Genomic DNA, 26,178 nt, shown 5'->3' on the forward strand with positions numbered 1-26,178 from the left:
CTACAACGTGCAGCAGCTTCCAGGTGTAATTTAACTCACCATCGATCAGTAAAGTGGCTTGACATCCAAACCACAAGTGCCTAACGTCATGACCTGCTGAACCTCCAACCTTGCAGGGGATCTCTGCAAGAATTTAGACACGATTGTAACCAGCTGAGTCTATCCAGGTGTGAAACATCAAGTTTTAAACAAGCCCACAAGAGACTGTTTCTTACAAAGTTGTGCGTCATGTGTTTGTGTGCGCGTGTGTCTATGTGTACGTGCAAGAGAGACAGAGAGCGCGCGTGCAAGGGGGAGAGAGAGCACGCGAGGGAGAGTGGGACAAATACACAGTTTTCAAACTGATCAGAGTGCATAAAAGAATAAATAATCCTTTTCACTTAAAACCCACAAATTGGCCACACACACTTACAGAGCTAAGAAACATACATTTCACTTCTTCAAAAACACACCGATTATGAACTTGAGGATCCAGCAATAATACAAAAGAGGCAGCTCATTCAGTTTAGAGTAGTGTGCAGAATAATAGAATCCTTTAATAGTGCAAACTGAGACTATCAGGTAAACACAGTGGTAGCAATCACCAACCCTGAGGGTACAATCTGTTATATCAAAAATCTTCCACAGTGCAAGGTGAATCACAGCTTCCAATAGAGTCACAGGGTCAAGGATAAGAGATTATTCTGGTGTCACACACTCTCTACTAAAGCAACCTTAGATCAATGCCTTACACAGTGAGCATGTGCTGTCAGATCTACTATTGAAACCCCACTGCCTTTCACAGAGGCTTTTACCACAGGATGACAAGGCCAATTTTTAACCTTCACCCCTCTCCAGGTAATGGCAGTAGACTGAGGACAGCTTCAGTTTCTGCGACTGAACCCACAACAGAAGGAATCTGTCAAGCCACAATCTCAAATGAAGCAGAGGAACCAAACTTTCATTGTGACCAATGTCAAATCACAGACTCCAGTCCAAAGTTGGGCCTGCATTATCCTACCTCCTTTCTACAATGACGAAGTATACTCTTGCAGAGGCTTTGAGCAGCCATTACAGTGGTGCACAGCAGACACCAGTTCTCCAGACAAACAGTTGGGTGAGGGACTGCAGGCAGATGGGATCAGTCTGCCATCCAGTTTGGGTCACATAGTGCAGCCTTGGCAAGATGGATTAACTAAAGAGTCAGTCATGTATTCGAATTTCTCATGCAAAATTATTTGCAGCTGAATTCATCTGAATCGTGGGAGAGCAGCACCTCATTCTCCCATTTATACATTTCAATAAATTGCAGGTCTCCTTGAGTCTGTGGGAGTTTGTGAGGGAGCGCAGACTGGTTCCTCAGAAAACAACACCATAACCAAGCAGGGTGGGGTGAAAGGCTTGTCAAATCTGACCGAGAATCGAGCGAGAGGCAAGTTGCTCGTACTAATGAGGGACATGTCCAGCTTTTTGCTGTCAGCCTACAGTCGGCAAAAGTGATTTTACCACCATTTCCCAATGTGGTGCAGAATGCATAGGAGAGACCTCGAGCTAGAGTGGTCCCCTCACATCAATGTGGCCCATGAGGGAGGCCTCACCGAGCAAACTATCAGTTCTGTCAGTTATTCAGTGTGGCCTGGAGAGAGGCATCAGAGCTAGGCCTGTCAGTGAGTTACTCAACAGGGCTTGGAGAGAGGTCTAGGGGCTGGGTCTGTCAGTTTGGTGAGTTATCCAGTGTAGCCCAATGAGAGAGGCCTAGACCTGTCAGTTCAGTGAATTACTCAATGTGGTCTGGTGAGAGAGAATAGGGGCTAGGCCTGTCAGTTCAGTGAGTTACTCAGTATGGCCTGGTGAGAGAGGCCTGGGGCTAGGCCTGTCAGTTCAGTGGGTTACTTAGTGGAGCCTGGAGAGACAGGCCCAGAGGCATAGTCTAACAATGAGTTACTCAGTGTGGTCTGGTGAGAGAGGCTTAGCGGTTAGGCCGGTCAGTTCAGGGTGTTTGTCAGTGGAACTTGGTAAGGATTGAGTAGAGTTCGAAGCCTGTCAGTTCTCCTCATTGCTTAGACACCAACAGCAGTTTTTAGTAAAGGACAAATGGGCCATGGGTTGTAATGCTCCTGTTAGTCATTATACAGTATACCATTTAAAGCCAGCAACAACATGATGCTGATAGTTTCAGTCAATATCTAAGTATAAGGATTACAAATGGCTGCACTGTGGGCTACAATTGAAGTCAAACTGCCTGCTGACTCAATGGAAGAGGACCCCAAAACCTAAAGCACTTCAGGTTCGGTTTCATCTCATGTTTTTCAGATAGAAGCTCTTTAAAATTACTACAGTCTGTCATGCATAGAAGCAACAATGGTTAAAGCAGCCAGTGCTAGCATAGTGCAGTGGCAGTAACCAAACCACAGCAGAAAATAAACATGATATTGATCCTTCAGTGAAGGGGACTCGACGCTCCCTGGAAAACGAGTTGGATTCCCATGCTGCAGGGCTGCTCAGCACTTCACTTGTAACAAATAGCGAAGACGGGCCTGGCTCTCCTTGTAAATGACATACTCGCTCTGGCTAAAGGAGCTTTGCACATTCATATTTACCGGCTTCCCCTGAGGCACCATCACTTTCTTCCCTTCGAGAATGAACTCCTTATCCTGAGAACAATCTGCAAAGAAAAAAAACAGAACACAGAGCTGGGGTTTTCTTCTCCACTTTTCCACTACTTGACCCTCAACCCAATGCATGAAGAGCTGACTAAAGCAGTGGAATATTACTTGTACAGGTTTCCAGAAGGCATTTGATAAAGTCTCTCATAAGGGACTAGTAGTTAAAGTTGATGCATCAAATGGTTGCAGGAAAGCAGCAGGACATTCAGCCCTCAAACTGTACCCCCTGGTTCTAGACCCTTTTACAAATGGGAACAGCTTTTCGCTACCTATTCTGTCCAAACTCCTCACGATTTTGATGACCTCGATCGGAATCTCCTCTCAAACTTCTCCAGTCTATCCACTTAACTCAACCCTGGAATCGTTCTCCTGCATTCTTTCTAATATCTGTGCATTCCTCTTAAAATGGTGCCCTGACTGGACACAATGCAAGCAAGTTTGGACCAGTGCTTTGCATGGGATGGCATAATTTCCTTACTTTTGTATGTAATGCTGCTTGCAAATTCTAGGACATCAAATCGAATTCATTAACTAAGCCCATCCTGCCACCTTCACTGATTTTATCTGCCCAGGTCTGCCTGCTTGCTCACCTTTCTGGACAGTTGTACCTCCCACTTCACACTTCTCTGTATTAAATGTGATCCGTCACCCATCCATCCATTTCACCAACCACTGTACTTTTTTTCCTGAGGTTTTACACCATCCCATTCACTGATCATAGTATTGCCAAGTTCCATATTGCCTGCAAATTTCAAAATTGTGCCCCATCATGGAAATTGCATATTTCCATTTCACAGAATCCCTGGAGTGTGAAATCACGGTCCATCGATGCTCTGAAGAGCATCCCACCCAGACCCATCCCTTACCCTATCCCTGTAACCTTGCATTTCCCATGGCTTATCCACCGAGCCTGCACATCCCTGAACACTTTGGACAATTTAACATGGTCAACTAACCTACACATCTTTGGACTGTGGGAGGAAAGCGGAGCTCCCGGAAGAAACCCACACAGAGAGTCGCCAGAGGGTGGAATCGAACCCAGGTCCGGATGCTGTGAGGCAGCAGCGCTAACCACTGAGCCACTGTGCCGCCCCAAGTCCACTGCTGCATCCATCCGTCTTCAGTGATGTCCTCAGCCTTGCTTTTCTCATCTCGACATCTACCTTTTCCCGCCTCCTCCTGGCCTATCTCCCCCATGCTAGCCTCCTTAAACTCAACATCACCCAAAAACTCAACTGCTTCTACGCAAGTCTGTTTGCCTCTGCCCTCCGGCCCAGCATTGGCTTGGGCTTATGCAAAGCCTCATTTTTTAAATCTCATCCTTTGTTTTCAAATCTCAGACACCCTCTCCACCTCCCATTTCCATCAGCTCCTCCAGCTCTGCTTCCCTCTGGAGAGAGCTGCACTTCTCAGCTTTGAGCCCCTTAAGGATTTGAATTGCTGTTCCCTTCAGCTACCATAACCCTAGGCTGTGAAACCTTTCACAAAAGACGCTTCACTTTTTATTTTTTTCCTTAAAGACCCGTGTTAACAGCTACCTCCCTGACCAAGTTAAATGAATATGTTTGACAATACTTCTGTGACATGGCTTGGGTCATTTGACTTCAAAAGGCACTATATGAATGCAAGTTATTGTTGTTAATCTGGGTGTAGCTACAATATAACAATGAGATGGGGTAAAATCCACTGGGATCTCTGGATGTTACCAGCATTAGCAGTAAAACTGTACTCTGCCTCTGGATAGGAACACTTAATTAAATATAGACACTGAAACCCGGAGACTCAGGAAGTCTCAGACACAATCCAACTCAGCTAGGCCCGAGAGCCTTGAATTAGGACAGACACTGCAGGATGGATTGTCAGCCTTGGCTCGATCTCCCAGTCTCCAAGGACCCAGGCTGGATCCAGTCAACAGCCACCGCTCGGTCTACTCAAAACTGACCGATGGGAAAGGATCCAGAGGCCAATGATGCCGAGAAGATGACAGAAGAAAAGCATAGCCAAGTTATGGGATAAAGGGGAGAACAGTTGCAGTAGTTGTGTGAGGGGGAATGCAGGGCTGGACATACCTGGTTCAGTGTTACCACGAGCCACGACACTGTCAAAGCCTTTGGGAGCCGATTTCAACCGGCTGTTGTCTTGGAAGATATAATGCTCCTTCCCCAGGGCCACTTCCGTCAGGAACATGACGCCAATGCTTTTGGATGTAAAACCAACTGCAAGATAGACAAGAATGATCTCAGCATAACGTCAGCTCTGGATCAGTATGAGCTGTCCATGAGATAAAACAATAAGCGATCAGAGCATTTGTCTGTTTTTTTAAAACTGATGGTGGATTGAAAGCAGCAAATTTCTGACTGAGGGGTAAGAGTGACTCCTGACCCAGACCCAGATTCCTGAAGCCATGAGTTGGCCCACAGTGACAAGAAAGTCAGTATTTCCCTGAACTGATTTTCTCTCTGGGCCAAGCAGGAACCAAATCCCAACATTCTCTTTGTTCCCATTCTTCCACATCAGCACCTCCAGAAGAGGTGCCAGCCAAGGTGACCATGTTCCCGATCAGTCACAGGGGACCACTGCTTGAAGCTACATTTGTTGAGATTAACAGAGATCAGGTCAACTCTGTGGTAGCTCACACAGTCCAATATCCCACTGACCTCCACATTTCGAAAATCTGTTCCTTTTGTAATCAAATCATGGAAACACTCAGCACAGGAAAAGGGATTCCAGCCCACGGTGTCTATGAGAAAGACACCTGACCAGTTTTACCTTCTATCCTTTCCCCACAACAAAAACTTTCACCTTGCAAGTATTTATTAAGTTCCCTTTTGAAAGTTGTTACGGACCTTCTTTTTTGCCCCATCACCGTTTCAAACTGCATTGCAGATCCAACAGCTCAATGTATACTTTTCACCTTCTTTTGCCAACAGTTTAACCCTGTCTCCTCTGGTTACAGAGTCTACTTGCAAACTTTTTCTCCTTATTTATTTTTATCACCAGTTCACCTGATTTTGAACTCCTCTATTAAACCTGTCCTTGAGCTTTCTCTGCTCACTGGAAAACCCCAGCTTCTCCCGTCTCTCTATGTGACTGAAATCTGTCTCCTCTAATACACAGAATAGAAATTCCTCCTTATCTTTGTCTTAACAGTGACCCCTTACTCTGAGATCATCCCTTCTGGTCCTAGATGGTTGCATAAGGGGAAATAACCCTTATGCATCTACCCTGTCAAGTCCCCTCAGAATCTGCTATGTTTCAAGAAGGCCACCCCTCAGTCTTGTCTATTTTAAGGACTTTGGGCCCAATTTATTCAATCTCTCCTCATCAGATATTCCCTCCATGCTTGGGATCAGCTTAGCGACCCTTCTCCAGACTGCCTCCAAAGCCAGTAGATCTTTCCTTAGATAACTCTTCACGCTATTCAAACTGTGGTCAATCTGATGCCTTGTATAGTTTTAGCAAGACTTCCTTATGTTTATCAAAAGCAAATACAGAAATTGTTGGAGAAACTCAGCAGATCTGGCATCAAATGTGGAGAGAGAAAAACATGGTTAACATTTTGAATCTGTTATAACGCATCTTCATAACTGAGAGGTGTTGGAATATAGGTAATATTAAAAGTTTTTGACGTAGGCTGAGAAGGAAGAGGGTAGGCAGTGCAGAGGGGCAATGTAAAAGATATAGGGTTTGTGAATGGTGGAGGAAGATGATAAAAGATGTGAAATGGGTGTATATTGAGGTGCAAAAGGAAGAGAGAATTGGTCCTCTCTAATAAGTACAAAGTAAACAAAACAAGGCTGTGGTGGTGCGTGGGGGAGAATGTAAGAAAAACAGAGAACAAACAAATGCGGTCAATTTCCGGAGTTTTGGAATTCAATGTCAAGACCTGAATGCCCAAGTGGAAAATGGGGTGATGTACCTGGTTTTGGAACATTGCAGCAAGCCCAGGACAGAAATGCTAGCATGAGAGCAAGATTGTTTTTTTTTAAAATGCCAAGCGACTGAAACATCGGGCTCATTCCTGTGGATGAAGCAGAGCTGTCTCACACAGCGGTCACTCAGACTGCGTTTGGTCTCGTCAGTATAAATGAGACTGCATTGGGAACAGTGAATGCTGTAAGCTAGATTGAAAGGAGTACAAATGAAACACTGCTTCACCTCCAAAGGTATGTTTGGACAGTGGGAGGGAGGAGGTAAATGGGCAAGTGTTACACCTTCTGTGATTGTATGGGAAGGTGCCATGGCGGAGTGAGGAAGTGTTAGGAGTGATGGAGGAATGGAGCAGTGTGTCATGGAGGGAACAATTCTCATAGAAGGCTGATGGTCGAGGGGAAGGGAAGATGCATATGGTGATGGCACTCAGCCTGGAAGCGGTGCAGGCTGATCCTCTGAATGCAGAGTTGGGGAGGTTGATAGTGAGGGATAAAGGGAATCCTCTCACTGATCTGGGAGGGAGAGGAAGGCGTGAGGGCAGAGGTGAGAGAGATGGGTCAGACAAGACTGAGGGCTCTGTCAATGACAATGAGGCTGAGGTAAAATCACAGTCATGTCAGCGGCATCGTCAGAATAGAACCCTTTCTCGAGTTTAGTTTGGCGATCAGGACAACATACAGTCAGGTTGCTTCAATTACCATATCCTGCTGACTTGCTGTTTTCCGATGCAAAATAGATTCCACACCCCACGCGCCCTCCCGAGTGTGGCATGATACGCAGGCCTGTTTTCAGAATGGCAGCAACAACTGCAATGTTAGTCCCATGCCACAGGAGGCGCCGGTTCTCAATGTTATCGTGAGACTTGAACCGTGTCCCCTAGAAACACACCAAGAATCTGCATTAGTGTCTGGCTAGCACCTCAACCTGGTAGCACTGACTCATCCATTCCACCGGCATTGTTCTTTTCCTCACCTTCCGGCATTGTGCTCAGCAACGGACCACCATAACTCTATCTGCTCAGGACAGGGACAGCATGGGGTTAGATACAGAGTAAAGCTTCCTCTACACTGTCCCCCATCGAATACTCCCAGAACAGGGACAGCATGGGGTTAGTAAAGATCCCATTGCACTGTTTACATTCAACACTCCCACTATAAAACTGACTGCACTCGTTACTGGGAGCTGCCAGACTTAGGAGCTTTTAAGAAACTGAATTCTCGGTGGTTAATTCCTCTCCAGCTGCCCGGTTAAAGGTGAAACTGATTCTCCAGTGAGTGAAACTGTGCTTTACTCTGAGCTTGAACTAAGTACTGTTTTAGCAGCCTGGATGGCATATTCAATAAGTGGCAAGTGTCTATTTTAGATTTCTTACCAGTTTGCAGAGACTAGTTTCCACCAGTACAACCGATTTATTTACAAGAAGTTGAAACCATCTTGACAATAACAAACTGGCTGCCCCCGTGCTCCCAGCTCAGCATTAGTGGTGTCCATTTACTGTGCTCAGAGTCCACATCTAGGCATAACCAGCTATGCACATTGTTCAGTTCCGAGATTCTCTCAATCAAACACAGAACAACTGAACATGATAGATAGAGTCAGCTCACAGACAGTCAGTCTAACTGGGCTGTGGCTCCTTTTGTCTCTTGACCATGCTTCTTTCACGTGTTCACCTTCAAAGAGTTAACCCGGTTTCTCTCTGCATACCATGTCCTGTTAAACTAGTGTTTGACTGATTTGATTTTGTTCTGGAAATCTAGCGTGCCTCGTGTCTTTCTTTCCCTTCTGTCTTGTTGGGCCACAGTTGTTACATTTGCCTCTGGTATCAGCCCAGTCTGGAGAGCAAGCAGCGATGACCCTTGGCTGCAGTCCCCTCCATTGATCAGTGTGTGCCTTCAATTCACTTTCTGCCTGACGACAGCAACTGTTATAGCACAAATACCACATCTGATCAAAGACTTCTGCTCTGCCTGCAAACCTACCTCGCCATCCCGGTTCAATTTCCAAACGTGGATAATTTTCACTGGTCTGTAGCTGCATCCAGTCAAATCCACGTATTTCTTTATTATCTGTAAGAACACAGAAGTTGAATGGGTGCCACTAGAGGAAGGGGAAGCCAGATAGAGTTGAGTGGAGGGTGGTGCTGGGCCGGGACTGATTACAATAGAAGGAATTCCCCTCGTCCTCCGTTAAAAAGGCCAGGACAAGGAGGCTGCAGAGACTGAGAGAGATACAGGATAGTGTCTGGGATTAACTGTGTGAATGGGAAAACTGCTGGCTAGCATTGCTCAACTGGGTGAGGGGATCAGCTCTTGGTGGTCTTCAAAATCACCCAATCCAGCTTGCAAACAAGACCAGACAGCGCTGAAGATACTTTGTGAGAAAACCCAGGCTGTTTTTTAACCTCGTCCCCTCTGCCCCGGTGCTGAGAAGGGATGTGTTGCAAAGTTGAGGGATCAGAGAAGAACCCCCACCCTCCTCCCTCCCAACAAGGTTAGAACGGTCTGGGCTAAACCATGTGAAATCCTGCTGGAGCTGGGTTCTGGGGCTGAAGTGGGACTGGACTAGAGATTGTTCGGTCTATAATGTCAAACCCTGTAGCATTATAGTGAGGAACAATGTTTGTGAAGTGAGAAATTAATTTCAGACGAGTAGCATCGGTATCAAGTGCTCCCAGGACAGCCATAGCAATCTGGAAAACAGACTGCAGTTTCAGCTTTAAAGCAGAGTAAAATTTCCCAAAGGGTGTGGTTGCATTGACTTCACTCTAAATGGTGCAGGGCAGGGGGGAATGAGAGTGGGCAGTGATGGGAATCTAAATTAGATATCTAATCAGACATGCTCAAAGTTAAACCTTGGGCTTTGTCTCCTGTAATTACTGACATAACGAAATTCCATAAATTGGTCCCAGTCAATTAAACAAAACAGATGTTCATACAGCTCCTTTCATAACCACTGAATGATTCAATGACTTTACCACAATGAGGTCCCTTTAGTGTTGTCGCTGTTGCAAGGTAGAAAATGCAGCAGTTAAGACACACACAGCAAGTTTCCAAAATACCACTGTGAAAAAACGGCAGACCATCTGCACTGTGTGATGTAAAGTGGGAGATAAATATTGACAAAGAAAGCAAGAAGAAATACCCTTGCTGTCTTTAAAATAGTGCCAGATCATTCTTTATAGGCACTCGGGAGGACAGCCACTATCTCTGCTTATCTATTATTCTAAAATTCTTTGGATTCAGGGAAGGTTCTTTTAGTTGGGAAAATAGCCCATTTATTCAAATAGAGTGGGAGGCAGACAACAGGAAACTGCAGGGCAGATAGCTTAACATCTGTCAGAGAGAAAATGTTCAGAGTTATTTATTCAAATGTCGGCATGGATAGAAGTTTGGCTTGTAAACAGGAAGCCAACAGTAGAAATAAGTGGGTCTTTCCTCAGGCTGGTAGGATGACACAAGTGATCTGCTACATGGAATGGTGCTGGGTCCTTATTTGGATGAAGGGAAAGAAGGTATGGTAGCTAAAGTTGTGAATGACGCAAAGACTGTTACCATGATGTGGAGGTGCCGGTGTTAGACTGGGCTAGACAAAATAATCTTTTGCTATAAATTCTGTGTGTTATGATCCTGCTCCACAGCTACCTGATGAAGGTACAGTGCTCCAAAAGCTAGTACTTCCAAATAAACCTGTTGGACTGGTGTTGTGTGATTTTTAACAAAGATTGTTGGGAAAACAAGTTGTGGAACACACATAAGGAGCCTATAATAGATATAAGAAGGTTACGCAAGTGGACAAAGATGTGGCAAATGGAGTAAATTGTAAGAAAGTGTGAAATTGTCCATTTGGCAGAAAGAATAAGAAAAGTATGTTATCTGAATGGTGAGAGGTTGCAGAGCTCCGAGGTGCAAAGAGATCTGGATGTTCTAGTGAATGAATCAGAGAGGTTAGGATGCAGGTACAGCAAGTAATCAACTAAGCTCATAAACCTTTATGATTTATTATAAGGAGAATTGAATACGTGTATTCCTTTGGTTATAAAGGGAATTGGTAAGACTGCACCTGAAGCGCATTCTTATGGAAGGATGTTAATGTGTTGGAGGTAGTTCAGAGAAGGTTTGCTAGACTAGTGCCTGGAATGCCCAGATTGCCTTATGAGGAAAGCCAAGATAGACTAGGTCTATATCCTCTGCAGTTTAGAAAAAAATCAAAGGTGAGTTAATTGAAACATACAACATCCTACAGGGAGTTGACCAGATGAATGTTGAAAGGAGGTTTCCTTTTTTAGGAGAATCTAGAACCAGGGGTCATGATTTAAAAATAAGTGTGCCCCCATTTAAAACAGAGATATATTTTTATACTAAGAGGTAGCGAATGTAAAATTTTTAAATATTTTTAAGGCAGAGGTGGATAGATTCTTGATGACCAAGGGGGTGAAGGATGATCAGAATGTAGAGTTAAGGTTAAAACCAGATCAGCCATGATCTTATTGAATAGTGGAGCAGGCTCAAAGGGCTGAATGGCCTAATCTTGTTCCTTGCTTGTCAGTTGATGTAACAATTCAGGTATAAGACAGCACCTTCTGACAATGTAGTGCTCCCTCTGTACAACACAGGGATCTCTGCCTTGATTTTTATGCTTGTATCCTAAAATAGGATTTGAACCCTGAACTTAGACATTGGAGGTGATTATAACTTTAGAAGCTGCTATTCACAATAACAAGTTGCGATATCGAGGTTTAACCATTCTGCTAGCACTGGGCATGTGCAAATTCATTGCCAGCCTCTGAGGACTTTGTTTCAAAGCAGGAGACCATTTAATGGCAAATGGTTAGAAGGTATTCAAATCATCTCGTAATCCGGAGCTGGTCCAACAACATTGTATTTCATAACACAGCCAAGTGGATTTATTGTTTCTGTCCCTGCTTGAAAGAGGCTGCTCAAGTATTTACTGGAGGGGGGCTGGAGGAGGGCGATGGGGGAGGGGGGTGGGGGGGTGTGGGTGGAGGGCGAAGTAAAGGATGATGTAAGCAGAGGCTGAGGGGAAGAGGAAGGGGGTTGGGTAAGGAGAGATTGGGTTGGGGAGGGTAGGGTAGATAAAGGAAGGACGAGGGGAGTTAAGGGAGAGAGAAGAGGAATGGTGCATTGAAGTGAGGCAAGGAGAAGCAGGGTATGCAGAGGGAGGCTGAGGTCCCTACAGTGAGGTGTGTAGTCAGGTACACAGAGAGCTGGGAGGGGGCTGTGCTCGAGGGAGGGTGTACTGAAGAGAGGTGCGAGGGAGCTGTACAGGAGGGGAGGTCGGGTGGGGCGGTGGGAGAGGAGTCTACCAGAGGGAGCTGGGAGGTGATGGACCAGAAAGAAGATAGAGTCCTAGTTTTACCTGGAATTCTTCAGAATTAGGTGCCAACAATTGCAAGTCACACTTCAGCACGTTATAATCTTCATCCAGAGGATGGGGAACCTCCTCAATAACTTCAGTCTTGATTTTCTGCTCCTTCTCAGCTTGCAGACTCTGGGCGAGCTCGATATCAGCAAGCACCTAACAATTCAGACAGACATTTGCAGTTTAACTCAGAATACTATGGAGTCTTCAGAAATCTGTGCTCTTTTATTCACCTTCCCGAGATTACTCTCTCTTTCAGTTCCGCCACACTGACCCATCTTTTTATTTAACCCGTAAGAGGTTGTAGTGGGGGGGATGCAGAGAAAGAGAGAGATGGGACATGGTGTCTATGCTGGCAGTGACTAAGAAGTCAGAGACTGATGTCTTACATTAATTTATAAGTTCTGCATTGGACTATAGGCTCCATGTTCTTTACACTCGCACTGGGAATGCCATTGAGAAATCACTTGAAATGTCAAATGAAAGCATATTGGGAATGTCAAGAAGAGGTGAATGAAGAAGTCACTGGGAATGTCACTGACTTCCCCACACTGTGTAGCTTCAGTTTCTAGCTATTTTTACACATTGTAATGGTGTTACTGAGTAGAGGCTATGTATCCTGACTGGGGGATATAGGGAGAAGGTTGGATCAAGCCATTAGGTAAGGACCAGGTTAAACAACAGTATTGGGACACTTAAAGGATTTGTGCTTCTGAAGATTGTCTCTGGACAACCTAGGCACAGCAGCAAGATATTTGGCAAGTAATACTGGCTGGTAAAATATAGCGACTGAACGAGTGCCTGTTTGGGGGAGGATAAGAACAAGATGTCTGTTTAGAGTCTGCACTAGCATCAAGCATGCTCTGACCGAAAAAACCTTTGACTACTTTCAAGGACAATTACCAGCAGCATGTCTCTTTTGGCTTGGATCACTTCCGAAGTATCAATCACTGGGGGTCTATTGCGTCCAAAGTAGTGAGGGATGATGGTGTAGAACTTTGAGGACAGCTCCTCCAGCTGCTTTCTGTTGGACGATGGCTTCAAGGCTCCCTCAATCTCATCCAGTGCATCAAAACCCTTGGCAATTTGCTGCTTACTCAACTTTCCAAGAGGCATCTTCTTCACATCTGATCAGACCAACAGCAGAGAGATGTATCATTTATACAGCCCATCATGAAGCGTCTCCCGAGAGGGTGTACCCTGTTCCATTACTCTCTCCAACTGATCTCTCTGCGTGCTCACTCACAGGAAGCAGCAGTAAGAATAATTGCATCCTCACTAAAACATATATCTTACCAAATAACAAGAGCAATAGGTAGTGAGCAAGATAGAAACTCTGACTGAAAGGTTTGTTCTCTAGTTTGGAGTACTGAGTGCCTCAGCTCGGATGAGCACGGGATAGGAAACAAACGGAGGACATTCTAGGGCTCCACAATTCCGTTTTCATTGTCACTGATGCCAGTGAAGGTGATGTTCCAAGCCTTTTGGAAAAACAAATTGGGTGGGATAAAATATTTCTTCTTGAAGCGTCAGAGGAGATTTGGTGGAGGGCTTGCAATAAAGAAAAAAAAAGGAGAAACAACTTCACTGGCCAGGAAGTCAGTAACTGCAGGTTCTAGTGGTCACCGAGAGGAGTAGGGAGAAATGTTCACTCTAGTTCTCTCTCCATAGATGCTGCTTGACAGGCTGGAGGATAGTCAGCTTTCTCAGATTTATTTCCGATTTCCAGCAGCTGCAGCTTTTCACTTCTGTATGAGGGTGATATGACCAAATATTTTGTTTTTGTAATGTGGGCGGAAGAATAAATATTGACCAAGACATAAAGAAGAACTCCCTCGTTCCCATTTAGAATAATGCAGTGTGATCTTTCACATACAAGACTTCACTTTAATTTGGTGTTCAAAGGTTCCGTGGTGTTGAACTTAGGATAATAGTGTGTTGTACATGCTGAACCACTGGAGCTGTCTACACACCCTTAACTTGGGAGCTAACAGGCCTCAGATGTTCAACCTGAATAAGAGGCTAAATATTAACACCTTGACCTCTGGGATGTAGGTTATGAAGATGTGGGTGAAATGTACCTTTAAGAGAGTTAAAAGCTAGCAGAACTACCTGACAGCACCAAGTGTTCTGAGTAAGATATAATGTAACCTTTTAGTCCAGCAGCTAGTGTAGCTGGTTGCCTGGAGACAAAATAAAAACACATTAGGCCAATCAGTTTAAATTATGCCACAAAAAATACCAAACTCCAATAAAGTTTGAATTTAGTGTATTGACAATATTAAAAGCCAATGACATAATCCTATGCATTGGAGCTATAAGACCGGGAAAAATTAAACAGTTGGGGGAGAACTGCCAAGCCACCAGCATGTGCAGACTGCTCGCAGAATAGCTCTCTTAAAGGTACCTTTATCGATCAGTGACCGGTGAAACATAATCCCTATAAAGGAGAAAAGATGACAGTGGGAGATACGAAGAGAAGATTTGAAAGCTGGCGGGTTTTGAAATCTGAACTTTGGTAAATCTTAATCAGGGGTTTTATCGGGCTAGTATTGGAGAAGAGGGAAGGTAAAAGATAGGTCAGAGAAAAGAGATGTAAATAGTTGTTAGTTAATTAGTCTCTGTTATATTTTAAGAAATGAAGTTGTTAATTTTTACTTTAAATAGTGATCTTTGGGATAGTTCTTGGCCTCTCGAATTTTCACAGATTAACGCACGGGATAAATATTTTCTGTGTTGCTGGTTTACATTAAATGGGGAGGGGGAAGGGGGTTTTACCCTGTGTCGTAATAAACATCAGCATCCAAACACTGAGTATAGGAATCAAAATGTCATATTGAGGTTGTACAGGACATTGGGGAGGCCTCTTCTGGAGTACTGTGTCCAGTTCTGGTCACTCTGTTACAGGAAGGATATTATTAAGCTGGAGAGGGTTCAGAAACAATTTACCAGGATGTTACTAGGGATGGAGGGTTTGACTTACTAGGAGAGCCTGGATAGGCTGGAACGTTTTCACTGGAATGTTTTCTCAGATTGAGAAGTGACCTTATCGAGGTGTACAAAATCATGAGAGATAGAGATAACGTGAATAGCAGGTTCAAACCTAGGGAGCATTTTTTAAGGAGAGGAAAAAGACATGGGTTTTTTTTAATATATATATTATATGGAGTGGGTAGTGTGTGGAATGGACTTCCAGAGGAAGTAGTGAATGTGGGTCTGATTATAATGTTTAAAAGAAATTTGGATAATTACATGAATAACAAATGTTTGGAGGGATATCGGCCAAACGCAGACAAATGGGACTAGATTAGTTTGGGATTATGGTCGGCATGGACTAGTTGGACCGAAGGGTCTGTTTCTGTGCAGTATGACTTTATGACTCTATATTACATAAGTCATGCATTCTGCATATTCATTTACACCAGAAAATAGGCAGAATCTGCATTTCTATAGCATCTTTCATATGGCCACTTTACAGTCAATGTAGCAGCTTTGGATAGTAATCACAACACAATGCAAGCAATGCAGGACCCAATCCGTCCGTACATTTTCAGTTATAAGGAGAGGCTGGATAGGCTGGGACTTTTTTTTTGATAAATATCAGAGCATCTGCTCACTGCTTGTGGTGGAATGATGAATATTAGATTGGGAAGCCTTTCAAAAACCAGATGATAACTAAAAAGAAAAGTAATAAGTGGGGAGAAGATGAAATCTGAATGGAAGCTAGCCAGTAATATAAAAGAAGATTGCAAAAGTTTCTTTTAGATATCTAAAAAGGTAAGAGAGGGAGAGGCAGGAGTGGACATTATACCACTGGAAAATGAGGCTGGAGAAGTAGAATGGGGAACAAAGAAATAACAGAGGAAGTGAGTAGACACTTTACATCAGTTTTCACAGTGGAAGATACTGAGCATACAGAACTTCAAGAGAGTCAGTGGCAGAGGTGAGAATAGTGGGCATCACTAAAGAGGAGGTGCTGGGGAACCTGAAAGATGTGAAAGTGGATAAAACATCCAGACCAGATGGACTACACTCCAGAGTTCTGAAGAAGATAAACTGAGGAAATTGTGGAGGCATTGATGGTGAGTGAATGTAACATCACTGTTTAAGAAGGCAGTGAGACAGAAGACAGGAAACTATAGGCCGGTTAGTGACTAGTGGAGCTCCACAGGGGTTAGTGTTGGAATCACAACTGTTCACATTATACATTAACAATCTGGACAAAGGAACTGAGGATATTATTGTTTAGTTTATACATGACACAAAGATAGGTGGTGGGACAGGAAGCAGGGTGCCTGCAGAAGGACTTGAACATGCTAGGAGAGTGGGAAAAGAAGTGACAGATGGAATACAATATAGGAAAATGTGGCATTACAAATCTTGGTTGGACAAATAGAGATGTAGACTATTTTCTAAATGGGGAGAGGCTTCAGAAAATTGAAGCACAAAGCGACTTGGGAGTCCCGGTTCAGGGCTCTCAAGGTTAACACACAGGTTCAGTTGGTGGTTAGGAAGGCAAATGCAATGTTAGCTCTCATTCAAAGGGGCTAGCAAACAAGCGCAGATACATACTCCTGAGGCTATATAAGGCTCTGGTTAGACCGCATTTGGAAATATTGTGAGCAGTTTTAGGTCCCTTATCTAAGTGAGTATATGCTGGCATTGGAGTGTCCAGAGGAGGTTTACAAGGAAGATCCTGGGGATGAAGGGCTTGTCATATGAAGAGTGGCTGAAGAGTCTGGCTCTGTACTCAATGGAGTCTAAAAGAATGATGGGGGACCTGATTGAAACTTACAGAATATTGAGAGGCCTGGATATTGTGAACATGGAGAAGACATTTCTAGTGTTAGGAGAGAATAGGACCTGGAGGACACAGCCTCAGAGTGAAGGGACAACCCTTTAGAACTGAGGTGAGGAGGAATTTCTTCAGCCAGAGGGTGGTGAATCTGTGGAACTCATTGCCGCAGAAGGTTGTGGAGGCCAAATCAATGTTTGTATTTGAGACAAAGATAAGATAGGTTCTTGATTGGCAAGGGGATCAGGAGAAGGTCAAAGAATGGAGTTGAGAAACAGATCAGCCATGATCGAAAGGTGGAACAGACATGATGGGCTGAATGGCCTAATTATGGCTCCTATACCTTATGGTCTTATGGACAGAGAAAAAGTCAATCCCGCTCCACTTTCAGATTGTGAAGTCTTTTACATCAAACTGAGAAGGGCCTCCATTTAGTTTCTCATCTAAGAGAGGCCAGCAGTGAGGGCATTCCCTCAGTACTTTATCGGTTCAGAGTCTCTAGATTGAGGCTCAAACTCAGTGGCAACAGCACTGCCGACTGAGCCAACCTCCCAATGGGCTGGTGACCAGTGCTCAATCTAAGCCAGTCCAAATGACATACACAATCTAACTGTCACATGATAAAGATAAACAGGTCTCGCCACTAATGCTGGAGGTGGGATGCCTGTGAATGTCTGGCAGGAGAACAGGCCTCAGAAACATGACTTACATTCAGTGTGTCATGGCTGGGGCAGAGTGGAACCTTCCTGCAGGATGGCGGGCTGAGCAACAGGGCTGAGCCTGGGACTCGTCCACTTCCATCTGCTTTCTTTCCTTTTTCCCTCAGTTTTTGCTATTTTCTTTTTTCTTCTCTCTTCTTCCTTTAAAATCTGTAGAGTTGTGGGTGAAGGAGGAGGCCTCCAGCTGCAGCAACGTCAGGATGAACCAGCCACCCTAGCCGAGGCTCTGCCAGCGAGTGAGGAGCAGGTCCCAAGTGGACTCCCCCCCGGCCAGGACTCGTAGGCCGAGCTGAGGCTGGAGGTCCACGACTAGTTACCCCAGCCCCTGAAGGAGCAGAAGTCAGGGCGGAAGGGACAGCAGAGGACCCTGACAACCGATGACCGGCGACAGCGTGGAGGAGTGCTGGATGGGGGAACAGGAGGTGGGGAACCCACTCCTCCCCAGGCCCTTGGCTCCAGCTCAAACACAATAATCGTGATTGTAGCGGCAGGTGCAGAGGCCTGTAACCGACACCACAGAGCCCATTACAGAGACCCCCAGAGCCCGTTTCAGAGATTCAGGCTGATGTCAAGCAGTGACTGGAGTAGCAGCAGAGGAGGAACAAGAAGAGGAGAGAAAGATAAATGGCTGCAGTAAAATCTTGCATTATACTCAGTATTTCAAGATGGTGCCAGAGCGTGACACTTTGCATACAACACACAAGAAAACACTTCTCACTGTATTTTTATATAGATGTGACAATAAATCTAAATCCCCAAGGGTGAAATTATACCTTTACAAAGCGACAGTTTGGGAAAGAACGACGTCCCAGCAGGTACAGAGTGGATAGCCATACCATCTGGGCAGCTCCATCACCAATACTGTAAGCAGGGAGTAAGCCTAATGGTTCCAATCTTGAACTCTTTTGAAACTGAAGCCTCAGCCTCTGGTCTATCAGCTTGCTGGGTGGAATGTGAACTCAGAGGACGAACTTACCAAGATTCATAGTTTGCATCTGCTCCTTGAACATATCATGGCTAAAGAGAAGAGTGACCAGCTCCTGGGTTGGCTTGTCTAAAGTGCAATGTTTGACTTTCTTATTTACAATTGTGCCTCCGTCCACAGTGTCGTTCTGCAATCAAACAAACCAAATAGCATAAGGATTGCCATATTATGCACTCAGTCCAAAAGGACAGTATCCTCCACGTAGTCCTACCTTTTGGAATCTTCCTACCGTAGCCTTGACCTCCCCCCACCCACAAGTTTCTGCCTCATCCCTAACTTTCACATACACCATTCCAACCATCTCATACCTCTTTAGCACCACATCATCCCTTCTCTTTAAAAAAAAAACCTCTCTGGTTACTCCTAAAATTCCAAATATCACAGTTTGCCTCCATTCTCAATATAATAAATTCCACATGACCGGATTAGCCCAACCTTTCCACAGGTTTTGAACCTTCACCCAACCCTCACGCAATCCTCCATTTGTTTGGGATCAAAACGTTTTGATGTGCCACATTTTCTCTAAGCCCTGCTCTCTTGCCTACATTCAACTTCCATCCAAAAGTCTCCAATTAAAACAATGCAGCTTTTGGTCTTCCTGTTTTGGTGGAAATTCATGAGGTGAGCTCTGTCACAGGTAGACCTTTTCCTCTGCTGCTGACTCTCTCCTCCCTCAACAAGGATCACTGTCAAACACATCACTAGACTCCATGGACAAAACAAACACACAGCTAACTCTGGCAGATTGGAGACTGTCACAGCATCTGAGAAAGTAAAATAGGTCAAAAGTGAATGCCATACCGAGATGGACCTACCTTTACAATCGTTGCTTCCTCGTAGCCCTGCTGGACTTCAATCATGGTGTATTTTCCAGAATGAGCCACAAAGGAGTCTTTGTTCGCCCAGTCATTCTTGGTCTTATCTTTGAACTTCTTTTCAAAATCTTTCACAGCGACATTCAGGGCGACCGGAGAACCCAGTTTGCTTTGGCCAACTTCTCCCTGTCCAGAAGGTAGAGGCAGACTAAACAAGGCACACTAAGAGCTCACTTGGCACCCAAAGCTGCAGGAATCCTGTCTTAAGCTTTCAGGACAGTCTTCATCTATGTTTCCAACTGGTTGTGTTTTTATTATGGAATTACAACTGGTGTGCTATTCTTCCCTTTCACACTACTGCTCAGACATAAACGGTTCATTGGGAATCAGGAGAGGGTGTTCCTGTTGCAGAGGTCTACTTTGGGAAGTTATTTCCAAGAAAAACTGGAAATCAATGTGGTGTAAAACCTCTTGTTGAGTGTGAGAGGAAGGAATAAAGCAGAAGTATCAGGTTTCAGAGCTCAACAGAAGCCTTACATTAGGAAAGGGTTACTAGACTCCATTAAACATTATTTTCCAAAAACATTGGTTTTCATTCTCAGGCTCTGGACCCTGGACCTGGGATACTGTCTCCAGTTTTGCTCTCCTTATCTCGAAATGATGTTCTGGCTATGGGAAGAGAGCATTACGAGTTGGCCAGATAGATTCCCACGATGGCAGGACTGACATATGAAGTGACTGTAAAACCATAAAATACAAGAGCAGATTTAGGCCATTCAGCTCATCGGGTCTGCTTTCGATCAGGGCCGATATATGTCAATGACCTGGCCTCCACAGCCCTCTGCAGCAATGAGTTCCACAGATTCACCATTATCTGGCTCAAGAAATTTCCTCCTCATCTCAATTCGAAAGGGTTATTCCTTCATTCAAAGGCTGCGCCCTAGGGTCCCAGTCTCTCCTACTAGCGGAAACATCTCCACTATGTCTACACTGCTCATGCCTCTCAGTATTCTAAGTTTTAATCAATTCCCACCCCCTCATCCTTCTAAATTCCATTGAATAAAGACCCAGAGTCCTCAACCGCTCCTTATATGGCAAGCTCTTCACCACTAGGATCATTGTTGTAAAGCTCCTCTGGACCCTCTCCAACATCAGAAAATCCTTCCCTAGAAATGGAACCCAAAACTGCTCAGAATATTCCACTTGATCTGACCAGAACCTTAAACAGCCTCAGCAGTATATCCCTGCTTTTGTATTCTCGCCCTTTCAAAAAAAATACTAGCCGTGCAATTGCCTTCCTAACCGCCACCTGAATCTTCATGTTAACTTTGAGAGATCCTGAACTAGGTCTCCCAAGTCTCTTTGTGCTTCAGATTTCCGAACCTTTCCCCCCCTATTGAAAATAATCTACACTTCTTTCTGACCTGCCGTGCTTTTCCCACAATGCTGCTTTTTCCAGCACCACATTTTATCAGCTCGAACTTCTCCAGCATCTGCAGTCTTCACTATCTTCTGTTCTACCTACCAAAGTGCATGACCTCATACTTTCCCACATTATATTCCATCTGTCACTTCTTTGTCCACTTCCCTAGCCTGTCAAACGTTCTTCTGCAGGCTCCCTGTTTCTTTAACACTATCTGTCTTGACACTTACTTTTTGTCATCTGCAAACTTAGCAACAATGCCTTCAATGCCTTCTTTCAGAATATTAATGTTTAATGTGGATAATTGTGGTTCCAACACTAACCCCTGCAGAACTCCACTAGTCACCAGTCGCCATCCTGAAAAAGAACCCCTTTATCCCCATTCTCTGCCTTCTGCCAGTCTCTATCCATTCCAGAACTTTGCCCTAACACGAATGGCTCTTACCATATTTAGCAGCCTGCTGTGCAGCACCTTGTCAAAGGCCTTCTGGAAATCCAATTGGATCAAATCCATTGGCTTGTCTTTGTATAACTTGCTTGTTAGCTCCTCAAAGAATGCTATCAGATTTGTCAGGCATTACCTCTCCTTGACTCAGTCCTATTTACCATGCACTTCCAAGTACTCCGCAATCTCATCTTTACTAATGGACTGGCCTACAAGTTCTTGTCTTCGGAGTCCCTCCCTTCTTAAACTGGGGTGGTACATTTGGAAGATTGCTTCTGTTTGGACTATTCACCAGAGATTAGCAGAATAAGGGGGAATCTCATAGAAACCTATAAAATTCTAACAGGATAACACAGAGTAAGCATCGGAAGGTTATTCCTGATGACGGAGTCCAGAATCAGGGCTCACAGTTTAAGGATACAGGGTAGTCCATTTAGGGGGGGTGGTGAAATATCTTCACCCAGAGAGTGGTGGAGAGATTTTATGAGCAAAGTAAACATTGAAATCATCAGGCTGCTTTTAGCTTAATGGAATTGGAATTTTTTTGGTTTCGGAGAAGCACATATTGCTTGGAAAGCTTTAAATGTTTCAATTCACGGAGTGAGTCCTGGTGAGTGTTAGATGTATAAAGCAGTTTCTCCTGATGAAAGAGGAGAGTTTTGGACTGTTTGTGAAGCTGAGAAGGTCTAAGTCCAATCTATGAATAATCAGGGAAGATACTATCAACTCTCATGATTAGGAATTGACGGCAACAATTAAGTCAACCCCTATAGATTTGATAGAGAGGAATATTCTCTGATGTTTGCTGCTGTAAAAGGGTATTGTTGGAATAGTTGAAATATTGCAATTCACAATGTTTCAAAATCTTCAAAATAATGATATATTATGGCTCATTATATTTTATATTAATTCTATTTGCATCAAAATCACTGGTGTTTTATTGCTGAAACCAAATCTGCAACATTGTTTGTTTCTCAATGAAAGATCAGCACCATTTTATAGAAGTACCCAAACCAGATTTCAGTCCGAGATCCGACTTGTCCAACACTAGTATCAACTGAGAGCATAGCAGCATTTCTCAAAGTGACAGTTAGATCCCATTGCTGGATCTGATGATGATCTCCAACCTCTGCAGTACTCTCTGGATATAGCAGCTTAGAAGTAAAGCAGTGGATATGCGTTCTCCCAGTCCAGTTTTGAAGAAGGAGTTAGATTCAATTCTTGAGGCTGAAGGGATCGAAAGGAATGGGAAGAAAGTAGGAACAGGGTGTTGAGTTGGATAATCGTTATGATCATACTGAATGGCGGAGTACTCCTGCTCCTACTCTGTGTTTCTAGGGATTCACAAGAGGATCGTTGGGTCCTAAATAATCAGATTTCATATCCAGTGCTACATTCGAGTCACAACGTGAATTATTCAATTCGCATTCTGAAAGGTTCCAGACAGCAGAGGCTGTAATTCCACCTGGGAATTTTACATTACGTGGGATACTCGTTTCCTCTGGGTACAGCAGCACATACACACAGTGCAGCCTGCCACTGCGCAGGACGAAGCACTGGGATAATGATGGTCACAGCAAGGGTCGTTCACCTCAGGTTGTTTCTATCATTCTGGAGTCCCTCTCACTAATGCACATGGGGAGAGTGTGAAGATAAAAGAAACAACCATGTCAGCCTGTCAGATTGTTAACTACCCTGCCCATCCTCTCCACAATATTCTCCAAGGGAACAGAATGAAGAGACAAAAAAAACAACAACAATCTGTTATTTTTGTGAAATCTGTGAGATACATCAATTAATGGAGTAACAGGAATATGTCGGGTTGGGAGATCATGTACAGGATATTTGTTGGGCCGGTTTTGGAATACCGCATTCAGTTTCTGGTCTCCCTGCTGTAGGAAGGATGTTGTGAAACTTGAAAGGGTTCAGTGAAGCTTGACCCAATCTATTGCCGAGGTTGGAGGGTTTGAGCTATAGGGAGAGGTTGGTAGGCTGGAGCTATTTTCCCTAGCGTTTGGGAGGCTTAGGTGTGACCTTATAGAGGTTTATAAAATCATGAGTGGCACGGATAGGGTGAATAACCAAAGTCTTTTCCCCATGCTTGGGGGAAGTCCACACCTAGAGGCCATAGGTTTAAAATGAGAGGAGAAAGATTTAAAAGGGACATAACAAGCTACTTTTCACAGAGGGTGGTGCGTGTATGGAATTAGCTGCCAGAGGAAATGATACAGGTAAATACAAAAACAACATTTGAAAGGCACCTAGATGGGTACATGAATAGGAAACATTTTGAGGGATATGGGCCAAATGTTGACCAATGGCACCAAATCAGTTTAAGATATCTAGTTGGCATGGACAAGTTGGACCAAAGGGGATTTTACATGCTGTACAGCTCTAGCACTCCATTTAACTCCATGCTTCTAATCTTCCCCACCTCCACTATTGGGCCAGGCTCTCTTCTGTCACCCTGTCCCCCATCCCAGGCACTTCTCGAGTGGTATAATCAGAAAGGCATTTGCTCCCTGTTCAGGATGCAGGCAGAGTGTTTAAGTGTGAAGATTAGACAGTGAGACAGACCTTGAGGCTTATCCACCATTCAACGAGATCATCAATGTTTGGATAAATGTCAGCTCTACTTTCCTGCCTTTTCCCCACCACTCTGGATTCCCTTCATTTAAAAATTGAGGTTAGCCTTGAATATACTCACTCAGTGACCTAGCTTTCTACAGTAAAAAATTCACTTCCTTTCTGACAGAAAAAGTTCCTCACCTCTGTCTGAGATAATGCCCTCTGGTCCTGGACTCTCCCATACAGGGGAAACAACTTCTCCCCTTTGACCCATCACATCTCCTAAGAATCTTGGATATTTCAACAGAGATGTCTCCCATTCTACTAAAAAGTCTAAACTCAACCTCTTCTCATTTGGGAGCCCCTCCGTACCTGGTGTTTCTCTGGACCGGATTCGGGTGGCAGGTGAGATGGGGAAAGGTTTCAGTGCCAAAGCGACTTACCACTCTCCCCCAGCGGTTCCAGCAGTAATACGAGCCATTGTGGTCGATCAGCTGAATGATGTAGAACTTGTTGTTATTGTTTCCGATGTTGGTTTGGTTCAACATGCAGTCATAGTCCTCATGAATCTGTAACAGGAAGGTGTGCATTAGGACCTATGTAATAGGAAAGCCCTCACTGCTGTCATACACACAGGAAAGATCGGTGTCTGGCCTTAACTGGATTTTAGAGACAAGTGTGTTGGGTAATATGGGGTGACCCTAGCAGGAGGGTGTGGGGCACCCACCTCAGCCGATGTGTTGCTCAGTGGACAGTGCTCGTCTATCTTGGCTTTGGCCTTGACGTTGGGAGCAGCTTTTAGAGCTTCGATAGTGGATTTGACATTATCTTCCTCCGGCTCAACTTTGACCTTTCTCTGCTTAGCATTTGATTTGGTGGCTGCCGACTTCCTTTTTGGTGGCATGGCTGGAAAACAGAAAACCAGGCAGGTTAAAGGGAGGGAGGGAAAACACGGAGTCTGGATGAGGAACGGGGAGAAAGAGGTCATGGTAAGGCTGGTTTGTTTACGGGAGACAGAGCACGAGAGAGAGAGAGAGAGAGAGAGAGAGAGAGAGAAAAACTGGACTTTCTGGGGAAAAGAGGCATCACGTCCAGTGCCACTTTTGAACTAAACTTACATGTGCCGCTTCACTCCTCTCCCCCAACCCACTGCCCTCCTAATCCTCACAGTCGCACACCCCGGGTGCTCAGGCAATCACCTTCTACAGCCTCATGTTTCCAGCTACCTTGGGTTCCAGCTCAGGGTGTCTCTCATTGGTCAAGTCCATTGGATTCTTGCTGAAGTGTTAATGGACAGTGAGCGAAGCTGGGTATCCATCTTTCTCACAGTCTACAGCCTCAGACACTCCCACAGCATTGAACCTGAGAAAACAGGAGCGGGGCTGGCTATTCAGCCCTTCAAGCCTGCCCTGCAATCCAGTATCATCGTGGCTAAATCATCCAACTCAAAAAACCCTGTGTATGCTGTACTTCAGAAATAAAATCCTGAAATTGCTGGAAAAGTTCAGCAGGTCTGGCAGCATCTGTGAAGATAAATCAGAGTTAAGATTTCTGGTCATCTGACCCTTCCTCAGAACTCTGGGGGGGGGGTGGAATCTGAGGGAGGGTCACTCGACCAGAAACATTAACTCTGATTTCTCTCCTGGAATGATGCCATACCATCCGATTTAAAACCCCGTTTCCACTTTCTCTACATTCTTACCCCAAAGGAATGATACTTAAGTCCTTCTTGAAAACATTCAATGGTTTGTTTCACAAACGCAAACAGACACCTTCCTGACTCTGCTGGGAGTTGGGCTACATGGGATGGTTAAAAAGAGGAGCTGAGGTGTAAGAGGCTGGGGGAGACATACTGGATGGTTCATGAATACAGACGGTCCCAGATTATCCAGGAACCACAGCTTTAACGGCCATCTCTGCTCCACTGAAACCTTGATGTGAATGGAGTGTCTACACCTATCCCAGGGGCAAAAAAAATGACTTAACGATTCAGGAAAAACCAGATTGCTTTTCATTTAAAAATAAAGTTTAATTTTCAACGTATCCCACCCAGTGAAAATGATGTCAAGGCATAAACCTGTGGGGGGGGGGGGGCGCTGACAGCACCAACAGGAGGCCATTCAGCTCCTGGTGCCTCGTACAATGCATATTGTCCTAGAAACCCTTTCTCTGGTCCCCGGGACACAGGATCTGACAGAATCAGCAGTGCTAGTCCAGGCCAGTCTTACCATCTGACTCCTTTCTGGGCAATGAGCCTCCAGTGACCCACACCCTGGCTCAGCTCAGATTTGGTAGCAACGTTCAATTCTACAAGGTGAGTGTACAAGGCACAAACATTTGCTTTAGAAGTGTAGTCATCAGCAACAAAAAAAGGATAACTTAGACCCCTCAGCACGTTTCAAAATAAACGGCTTTGGCCAACAAAACATCGTTAAGGGTCTTTTATTCGAATGGGAATACTGATCTGAAAT

At 44.6% G+C, this 26,178-nt stretch overlaps 1 protein-coding gene across 2 annotated transcripts in view; it reads right to left on the reverse strand.

Annotated features, from left to right (window-relative positions):
* Nucleotides 1-511: 511 nt before the first annotated feature.
* The window catches only part of parp3 (poly (ADP-ribose) polymerase family, member 3), a 37,903-nt gene continuing 12,236 nt past the window's right edge, over nt 512-26,178 (reverse strand). For both annotated transcript variants that reach the window (XM_043708477.2, XM_043708476.2), the window contains exons 2-11: nt 24,435-24,613; nt 24,151-24,276; nt 19,272-19,457; nt 18,448-18,583; nt 12,861-13,084; nt 11,955-12,113; nt 8,558-8,644; nt 7,277-7,454; nt 4,715-4,861; nt 512-2,644 (exon numbers count right to left, since the gene is read on the reverse strand). In XM_043708477.2, coding sequence (XP_043564412.2) covers nt 2,481-2,644; nt 4,715-4,861; nt 7,277-7,454; nt 8,558-8,644; nt 11,955-12,113; nt 12,861-13,084; nt 18,448-18,583; nt 19,272-19,457; nt 24,151-24,276; nt 24,435-24,611 — 1,584 coding nt within the window. In that variant the 5' untranslated portion in view covers nt 24,612-24,613 and the 3' untranslated portion in view covers nt 512-2,480. The remainder of the gene's footprint in view (nt 2,645-4,714; nt 4,862-7,276; nt 7,455-8,557; nt 8,645-11,954; nt 12,114-12,860; nt 13,085-18,447; nt 18,584-19,271; nt 19,458-24,150; nt 24,277-24,434; nt 24,614-26,178) is intronic.

The sequence above is a fragment of the Chiloscyllium plagiosum genome, unplaced genomic scaffold (genome assembly GCF_037043375.1).
Source record: "Chiloscyllium plagiosum isolate Xiang-an unplaced genomic scaffold, Cpla_swu_hap1 HiC_scaffold_14, whole genome shotgun sequence".
Lineage (NCBI taxonomy): Eukaryota > Metazoa > Chordata > Chondrichthyes > Orectolobiformes > Hemiscylliidae > Chiloscyllium > Chiloscyllium plagiosum.